Source organism: Narcine bancroftii, chromosome 6, assembly GCF_036971445.1.
Source record: "Narcine bancroftii isolate sNarBan1 chromosome 6, sNarBan1.hap1, whole genome shotgun sequence".
In the NCBI taxonomy this organism is placed as follows: domain Eukaryota; kingdom Metazoa; phylum Chordata; class Chondrichthyes; order Torpediniformes; family Narcinidae; genus Narcine; species Narcine bancroftii.
In genome coordinates, this window is record NC_091474.1 from 124,506,567 (window position 1) to 124,516,547 (window position 9,981).

The following is a 9,981-nucleotide window of genomic DNA, read 5'->3' on the forward strand; positions in this document are numbered from 1 at the left end:
TTAGCTGCAAAATTATTTCTGTTATTAAATGTGTTAAATAATTTTTAAGATTTTATTTTATTTTTGAAAGTGCTGTGCAAGTTTGACAGCTGTCTATATTGGGAGTAGGGGATGGTCATTGGTTGTCCGTTGTGTTATGGGATGGGACTGTTGTAGCTGCCACAGGCCTATCTGCTGCTGAAGTAGGGCCTTGCTGCAGAGGATCAGATCTGTATTTTGCTGTAAACCAATGGCCATGAAAGGCAAGAGCACAGTTAGCACAATGCCATTACAGCGCCAGCCATCAGGACCGGGGTTTGAATCCCACATTGTCTGTTGGTGCATTGCTGTGTCTGCATGGGTTTTCCCTGGGGTCTCTGATTTCCTCCCACTGTTCAATACATACAAGGGTTGTAGGTTAATTGGGTATAATTGGGCGGTACCGACTTGTGGGCTGAATGGGCCTGTTACTGAGCTCTATGTCTAAAATTTAAAGCACACTGCAAGCAGCAGCAGTGAGGGGGAAGCTTTGGGTCAGTGCATTCATTTTTGCTCCTTTCCTGGAGGGGAATTAGTTCCTCTCTGACTCTTCCCCAATCTTCAATACCGGGCCAAAGTGAAGACAGATATGACTTTGATGAAAGAGTGTGGGCCGACATGTCTCAGTAGTTACTGGAGGTGATCACAATGGTGCCCCCACGAGTTGTCTGTATGGTCGCAGGGTGTGAGAGGGGGTGGATGGAAACGATTGTCACATCTCTGGTCTGAGCATCCTGCTACAGGAAGGCAACTAAGTAATCACCAAAGTTAAGGAGGTGATTGGGGGAGCATCTCCTCATGGCAAATCTATTGAACCATGACACACCACTCTGGCTTATCAATATGTACGCCTCGCCTGTGCAGAATGAGAGACTGGCTGTTTTTCAGCAGGTTCCACTGTTGCTGGTGACTTCCAGGCCATTCATTCTGTCCAGTGACTTCAACTGCGGCTAAACATTCTGGGGGGGCTGACAGCAAATTGGACAGCTCTTCAAGACTCCTGATAGAGACGGAAAAGGATGCACAGCTGTGTGACGCTTTCAGCAACCCTGCAGGTGGAGCACAGCCACACCCCACCTGGTTGAGATCGGACAGCTCAACCCAGTCCCAGATAGATTTCATCTTCGTGTTGAAGACTGTCACAGTCAGAATCACCGACGTCATGCCAGTGTTCCTCTCTGACCACTGCCTCCTGTCACATTCAGAAGGTGAGCAGGGGACTGTGAAGCTGAACGTGGTGACCCCAGAGAATGTAGAGGAAGTAAAGAAAGAGGTGAAGAGCCGGCATGCTACACTCTTCACCTCAGAGTCCTCCAAGATCAGCTTCCGATCCAGAGTCCGCACAGTGGAGCGGGATGAGATGTGCTCACGTTCCTTCTTCCAGAAGGTGCATAAAGGGAGCTCTGTGATCTACAGCTTAAAGGAAGAGGATGGCTCAGTCACATCTTTGCAGATGGGCATACAGATGATTGGCAGTCCTTATATACCTATCCATCTGACACCAAGGCTCCAGACAGAATGGTCTCCCAGAACTTCCTGTCCTCTTTCATGGAGTTCTTAGATGCCAGCAAATAGGAAAATCAGGACCAGGCAATTACCCAAGAGGAACTGACGAACTCCATACTTTCCTTTGGGTTGGAAGCAATGGATTACTGGCTGAGTTGTATACAGCTCTGTGGGACAGGGTGGGCCCAGACCTGCTGGTAGTATACAACACGTGCTCCTGGCAGGAAGTATGTCAGACTCCATGAAGTAGGGTATTATCCCCCTCATCTATATAAAGAAGGGGGAGGAGGAGGACATCAGGAATTGGAGACCTATTTCTCTGCTATACATAGACTACAAGGTCCTGTCGAAGGCCATCACCAAGCGAGTCAAGCCTGCCCTGGGGAAGGTGATCCACCCAGACTAGACCTGCATGGTTCCGGACAGGAAAATCTTTGACTGCCTCACGCTGCTCACGGACACCATTGTCCATATGCAGGACGGAATGGATGCTCGCCAGGTCAGCTTAGACCAGGATAAGGCTTTTGACCAGATATCGCTTTTGACCAGATATCACATACACACATAATAGATGTGCTCTCCAAAATGGACTTTGGGGAGGGAATCCAGAATTAGATTAAACTGCTCCACACAGACATCTGTAGTGAAGTCCAAATCAATAGTCCAAAAAGATAGCTTCCCCATCAAGTCTGAAGTCAGGAAGAGTTGTCTACTCCCTCTAGCCTGTGCAGCATAAACCCTTTCCCGAATCCATTGGAATGACCAGGGCATAAGAAGAGTGGACCGATCTGGTGTCTGGAGAGAAGACAGAGACATTGTCTATGTACAGGGAGACCTAAATGCCTTGACAAAGTCAAAGACATCAGTATCTGCGGCTAATTTTAGTCTGCATCAGGCATCAGGGTAATCTGGAAGAACAACAAGACAATTCTCTTTGCTGACTGGACCAACATCCCCCTCACCACTCCCTCCCACCATCAGATCTGACTACCTGAAGTATCTAATTTGGAGGGGCCATGATGTGCAAGAAGAATTGATCAGAGCAGATCAGGAAGGTCCACCAGAAATTGGATTTGTGGGCAAATCCCTCCCTCTCAATTACAGGGAAGAACCTGGTCATCAGATGCTGTACCCATCCCCTGAAGCTCTGCCCTGGCTGTCACCAGAGCAGTTTTCTAGTCCATATGGATCCAATGGAAAGGGTTAGAAGAGTTGCCATGTACAGGTCACCAGACAACAGGGGCACAGGCACGCTCAATGAGGCCAATATCCTGATGACTACTTTCATGTGATCCTGTATCAAGCCATGTGTGGAACCAAAGTACGATGGCACCAAATGCCTCTTCATGCTGAGGTTCTACTTGTCCCAGGGGTTGCAAAGGATGGGCCTGGCCCATTGCCATTCAATGTCCAAGTTAGCTGGACTATGCCACACCACCTATCCTTCGTGGAAAAGTTTTTCCAGACCCACACCTTTGACCACTACTTCATCAGGCAGTGGTCAGCACGGAACATCCTGCAGAAACTGAGAGATAAGGACTTGAAGGACTCAATGGACCCAGTGGGGTGGTTCCATGAGCAGACTGTCCAGATCACCTGATGGAATGCCTCATTGTTAGTGCTTGGCTGGCAGTGAGAGGAACCCTCCCAGTCAGATCCTTCCTGTACAACCCAGAATATCACCCATAAGGCATGTGTCCCTGACATGACTGTGATGGAGAAGGGAGAATGCAGATTTGCTAAGTGGGTGTGGAGAAGGATGCAAAAGTCCTTGACATAGTTCATCCCCAGCACCAGCATGACAGAGGACTCTCTGATTTACGGGCTGCTCCCAGGGCCACAGATTCAAACATCCAGAACTGCTGGCAGTCAAAAGAAGCCATTTAGTCTGCCAGAAACCTGTTGGTCTTTCAGCACATAGTGATGTCAGTGTGGGAATACTGCGAATGGCACATTCCTGGCTACGGGACACACTGAGGCTTGGCAAGGGCGCTGTGGGGAAGGACCATGGTCAAGAGTCCTCCCATTATGGGGAACAAATTCCAGAAATAAGAATTAATTGGAGAAAAAAATTACTTCTGGATCTTTACACCTTAATGACCAAAGTTGTTTGTTGATACTCCCATGCCTAGTTTAGATAATAAAACAATGAATACTATTTTTCCTTTTATAAATGTTTATCTAATTACAATATTGTTCCAGGTTGGGGGTCATCGTACATTTGATTTAGCAATAGTTGAATATTAAACAAGGTATTGCCTGTTTCAAAGAGAAATGGCCGATCACAAATTAAAAATGTGCAAGATGCCCAAATTCTCTCACGATCTTGGCACTTCAAGTAATGATTGATTTCCAATTTATTTAAATCTTCAAACAAATAGATTTGTATAAGTAGACATGTAAACTGCTTTTTCCTTTGAAAAAATTCTCAATTAGCCAACGACAATGTGATTGACAATGTCATGGTTGTCAGATGCCTTTGCACCAATACGTGACAGCAGACAAGGTCAGGGAGTCTGGAAATCTATGTTGGAGGTTCCATGAGGTCTTATTTCTTCCAGTTTTTCCCACTGCAATATCTTTCCTCTCATGACAGGCCTTCTACCTGTATCACAGAGACAAAGAGCATGGAAATATGGCTTTCACGGGCTCACTGACCATCAACCACTAATTTACACAATGTTGCATCAATTCCCCCCAGGTCCCACCATTCATACACACACATGGCATTCAATTTATAGCAGCCAATTAATCTACCAACCCACGCATCTTTGGGATGCGGAAGGACAAGGAGCTCCCGGAGGAAAACCAAGCTGTCACAGGAGAACATGCAAACTTCACACAGACAGCGCCTATGGTCAGAATCCAACCCTGCTCTCTACTGCTGGAAGGCATTGAAGGAGGGGCTTTATAAGCTGTGCTATTGTCCTTGTACCACCACTGCCATAGCAGAATCTACTCAGAATGAGAACAATTTTTTTGAAAAATATACTTTATTCATGATAAATTCATAATAAATTGTATACAATATGGGAAAGAAACTGTTCAACGGTTTACATTCATAGTTTTCATCATGTCACTTAAATTGCAATACAGGAAAAAAGAACTGTTCAAATAACTTTTAAAAGGTGATAATCATCCCATTACAGTACATTTTACCTTCTCCCTTAATGCCCAGTCACCATCCCTGCAGTGCCTTGTTGTTCCTCCTTTCTCTCTGTTGGTATAAGCCCCTCAGTATCAACCCCTCACAGCCCAGTAATTGGGAGGTGGGGGGGGGGGAAATCTCTAAACTGTACTTCTTCCCCAGAGTGCCCTTATGTTGGCTGCACCAAGCCTCAGCGCGTCCCTCAGCACATAGTCCTGCAGCCTGGAATGTGCCAGGCAGCAACATTCCCAGACTGACATCTCAGAGTGCTGAAAGACCATCGGGTTTCGTGCTGACCAAAGGGCGTCCTTCACCAAGTTGATGGTCTTCCAGCAGTTCTGGATGTGGGTCTCAGAGTGGGTGCGTGGGAACAGTCTGTAAATCAGGGAGTCCTCTGCCACGTTGTCGCTGGGGATGAACTGTGACAGAGCACCCTGCATCTCTCTCCACACCTTCCTTGTGAATCTGCATTCGGCAAAGAGAAGAGCAACGGTCTCCACCCCATTTCAGCCATCCCAAGGACAGTGTGCCTTGAGGGTGATGTTCTAGTCATACAGGAAGGATCTCACTGGGAGGGGCCCTCTCACTGCCAGCCAGGCCAAGTCCTGGTGCTTGTTAGTGAGCCCTGGTGATGAGGTATTCTGCCAGATGACCTGGACAGTCTGTTCCAGGAACCATCCCACCAAATCCATCGAATTCTCCATTCAGTTTCTGCAGGTCATTCCACCTTGACCACTGTCTAATGGGCTTGTGGCTGAAGGTGTTGTTGTGGAAGAACTTTTTCCACAAAGGATAACTAGTGCAGCACAGTCCAGCTAGCTGCATCATTGCAGGGCAATGGGGCCAGGCCTATTTTTCGCAACATCTGGGACAGGCAGAGCCTCACACGTAGTGGGACTTGGTGCCCTCGTACTTTGGTTCCATGCACAGCTTGATGCACCACACATGAAGGTGGTAATCAGGGTGAGCGCTATGTTGGGTACGCCCTTGTCCCCATTTTCTAGTGACATGTAAATGTCGGTCCTTTTGACTTTATCCATTTTGGGGCTGCAAATGAATCAAAACACTGCTCTGGTGACTGCCAGGGTGTAGGTGCAGGGGATAGGCCACCCTGCACCATGTACAGCAGCACCAAGAGAACCTCACACCTAATGATCAAGTTCTTCCCTGTTATTGAGAGGGAGCGCCATGCCTACTGTCCCAATATTTGGTGGTTCTTAGCGATCCGCTCCAACCAATTCTTGGTACATGCCTCAGTCCCTCCAAACCAGATCCCCAGCACCTTATGGTAGTCAGTTCTGATGGTCAGGCCAGTTACTGAAGATCATTGCCTCGCTCTTCTTTAGGTTGACCCTTGCACCTGATAAGGACTCAAAATGCCCGCATCTGCTGGTTAGTCTCCAGACCGATTGTGTATCTGAACAGAAGACAGCAACATCATCCATGTACAGGGAGGCCTTGACCTGGGTGCCTCTGCTACCTGGCAACGTCACTCCTCTTGTGCCTTCATCTTTTCAGATGGCTTTGGCAAAGGGCTCTATACAATAAACAAATAAAACTGGAGACAGAAGGCAGCCTTGCTTAATGGGAAAGCTATCTGTCTTCCACCTGTTGATTTGGACTGCACTACAGATATCTGTGTAGAGCAGTTGAGTCTATGACAGATTATGTTATATTTTATGTGTATAGATATAGTTTAAAAGGAGATAAATTGTGGCAGTTTTTTTTTAGTGTAGGTCACGTATAAACACTTCAAAACAGATCTAATTTAAAATGCCAGATCTCTGCTCAAGCCAGACAGTCCAGGCACCGATTGCCTTTGCAAAAACTTTGAAGAATGCCTATGAGGACTTTGCAAGTAGGTGTTAATTGGACACGCTGTTTTGGAAAGTAACAGATGAATGAACTCAGAAGATTAAGTCCGGAGCTGCAGTCTGAGTGTAGTTGGCTGTTCTAAGAGGGTCATGTGATTTTCTCTGTGAGAGAGAGAGAGAGAGAGAGAGAGAGAAAAAAAAAATTCTACATTTCTACAGTTCAGCAGCAGCAGCTGGGACTGGAACAGGACAAGCTGGAAAGCTTGTGGAAAAACCCCATTTTGAAGATGGGTTGTGAGTTCTTAGTTTAGCCTGGTCAAAGCTCTTGTGGTCCATACAAGAGGAGAGGACTGGCTGCATAATGTTTCTCTTGAAATAAGGGAAACAAAAAGGAACTCTGTAGTAACCTGAAAGAAAGAGGTTATCATCTGGAAAACCCTGATGGGGCAAGTTTCTTCAGCAAGACACTGACGTGGCTGATCTAAAGGAATTAGTTGTGGGTGTTCAACAAGCAACAAATCCCTCTCTGAAAACTGGCAAGAACCTTCCTGAGCAGTAACCATTTACCTTTCAAGCACCAAAGCCTGGTGAAATTCATAAATGTTAAATCTGTGCACAACATAAGAATTGCCTACAAGCAGTGACTTGGAGGAGTGAGAAGTGAGATTGGACTGTGAATCAAAGAACTTTTTTTGAACTTATATACACATTATATATATGTACACTTAGAATTAAAAGAGGGTTAAGTTAATAGTAATAAGTTAAAGTTTGATCCTGTTTTCACATTTAAAGATGATTAAAAGCAACCTCTAAGTAACCATTTGTCTAGGTGAATTTCTATTGCTGCTGAGTTTTGGTGTCCTGTGGGCTCATAACAGATCCAATTCCAAATTCCCTCCCCAAAGCCCATTTTGGTAAGTACATCCATTATATGCAAAATCTGGTTGAAGGCCTTCTCATGGTTTAGGATGACCAGTCAGGCATCCAACTCCATCTTGCATGTTGGTGATGGTGTCCCTGAGCAGTGCGAGATTGTCAGAGATCTTCCTGCCTGGAACCGTACAGATCTGGACAGGGTGGCTCACCTTTCCCAGAACAGACTTGATTCGATTGGTGATGGTGTTCGACAGGATTTTGTAGTCCACATTTAGCAGTGAAATAGGTCTCCAATTCCTGATATCCTCCTCCTCCTCCTTCTCTTTGTAGTTGAGGGTGATGATACCCTTCTTCATGGAGTCTGACATGCTTCCTGCCAGAAGCATGGCATTGTATACTTGCAGCTAGGTCTGGGCCCACAGGTCAGGGTCGGCAACTTCACATTCACTTTCCACATCCCTCTGCCCGCCTTCTGGGCCTCCTGTATATGACAGGAGGTGAAAAGGAGGCTGTGGCCAGTGAAAAACACTGGCATGACTTTGGTGGTTCTGACTGTGATGGCCTTTGATATGAAGACAAAGTCTATCCAGGACTGGCTCGAGCCATCAAATCTTGACCAGATGGCCTGCAACTGCAAGGTTGCTAAAGGTGATGCACACCTCTGCGTCATTTATCATCACCATCAGGAGTCTGCTGGAGGAGCTGTCCAGTCTACTGTCAGCACTGTCGGATCATCCAACTGCATCTCTGATGCAGTTGAAGTCACTGGTCAGAAAGACCGGACTGGACATCGCCAGCAATAGTGGGACAATATTCATTCTCTTGCTCCACACGGGCAAGGCATAGACATTGATCAGCTGGAGCGGGGTGCCGCGGTATTTCAGTTCCACCAGGAGGCAATGCCCCCAACCACCTCCTTCACCTCAGTGATTGTAAATTTGCCTCCCTGCAGTAAAATCCCCAACCTGGAAGTGAGGCAATAATTTCTCCCCCCCCCTCCTCCACCATACCCACAACCCGTGGGGCAACCATCGTGACCACTTCCAAATGTTTCAGCGGTGTGGCAGCCTGCACTCCTGTAAAAACATGCATGATATCCACTTTCACTTTGCCCATGTGTTGCAAGGCATTTTCACATTGTGTAGTGCGTTTAGTGCTTTGCATGTTTAGGGTACCAAATTTAATATCTATTTGGTTCATTTGAATCCACTGTCCATAATGCTTTTAGTTCATTCAGTGTCCATTAGCCTGAGTCCACATGCCCACCACTTAGGTGAATAAGAACAAAGTTGAAACTATTTCCGAAGTGGAAGTCTTGGAGCCTAAATCGGTTTAAGACTTGTTCAAAATAGTCTGATGCATTCTAAGCACTTGCTTCTTGTTTTTGTTTTCTGGTTGGTAATATCAGTTACCTCAAGTGGATGTGATAATTGATTGAAAATGTTCTGCTCTTTTCTTCAAGGCAAATTTCGGGAAGAGTTTAAGACCGCATTTTCTTGTTATGATGGGAGGAGACATCCGAGCAAAGAACAACTCACCAGGAGGCAGACGAACACAGAAAGCCACAAGTCTTTGACTACACAAACCTGCCATTGCAACATTTCTAAAACTGTGGAGCACATGGTCCTTGCGAATGTACCTACAATGCAGCCCAGTGCTTGTACCACAGCCAACGCCTGGTGATATATGGACCATGCTTACTTTGTTTATCGCAGCACAGATCATGATGCTACTGTGAATGTCACAACAAAACCCAAGGGTGCGTGGCAAGAGGTGACAATTATCTTTGGACCTGTAAATCACTGGTCCAAAGATAACAGGGAGCAGAACAATTGGTGAAGCGTTTAGTGCAATGCTGATACAGCGCCAGCGATCAGGACCAGGGTTTGAAACCCGCGCTGTCTGTAAGGAATTTGTATGTTCACCCTGTGTCTGCGTGGGTTTTCACTGTTTCTCCCACCATTTAAAATGTCGTACTGGGGGGTTGTAGATGAATTGGATGGCATGGGCACATGGGCCAAAATGGCCTGTTTCCATGCTGTATGTCTAAATTTTAAAAAATAATTAAAAACATAATTAAAGCTTCAAAAGATGCTTCTCCACCAGGCTTCTCATGTGAACACCACAGCACAGAACAGGCCCTTCGGCCCTCAAAGTTATGCTGTACCATATATTCCTTTAAAAAAATGATTTGATGAAAGAACTATTGGAGAATGCGCAACATGGGTGGGTGTGGGAAGGGAGGGGAAGGGGTAGGTGGGTGGGTGGGGGAGAGTAGTGGAGGGTGGAAAGGGTGAGGGAAGGATGTAGGAGGCTGGGTGGAGGGTACGGGAGGGTGGCAGTGGGTGAGGGATTGTGGGGCAGGGTTGAGGAGGGTGAATCAATTCTTTGTGATCATTTGCGACAAAATGAGTGTAGCTGTTAACACAGCGTTGATGCAGCTCCAGTGATCAAGACTGAGGTGCGAATCCCACACTGTCTGTTAGGAGTTGGTATGTTCTCCTCGTGTCTGTGTGGATTTTCCCCAGGGGCTCTGGTTTCCTTTCATCGTTTGAAACATACCAAGGATTGAGGGTGAATTGGGTAGCATGGGCTCATGGGCTGAAATGGCCTGTTTCT

At 46.4% G+C, this 9,981-nt stretch overlaps 1 protein-coding gene across 1 annotated transcript in view; it reads left to right on the forward strand.

The window, feature by feature from the left end:
• Positions 1-9,442, forward strand: part of hcrtr2 (hypocretin (orexin) receptor 2) — a 76,189-nt gene extending 66,747 nt beyond the window's left edge. Inside the window, exon 7 of the mRNA XM_069888094.1 lies at positions 8,825-9,442. Within this exon, the coding sequence (XP_069744195.1) occupies positions 8,825-9,045 (221 nt within the window). The 3' untranslated portion in view covers positions 9,046-9,442. The remainder of the gene's footprint in view (positions 1-8,824) is intronic.
• The last annotated feature ends 539 nt before the right edge of the window (positions 9,443-9,981 follow it).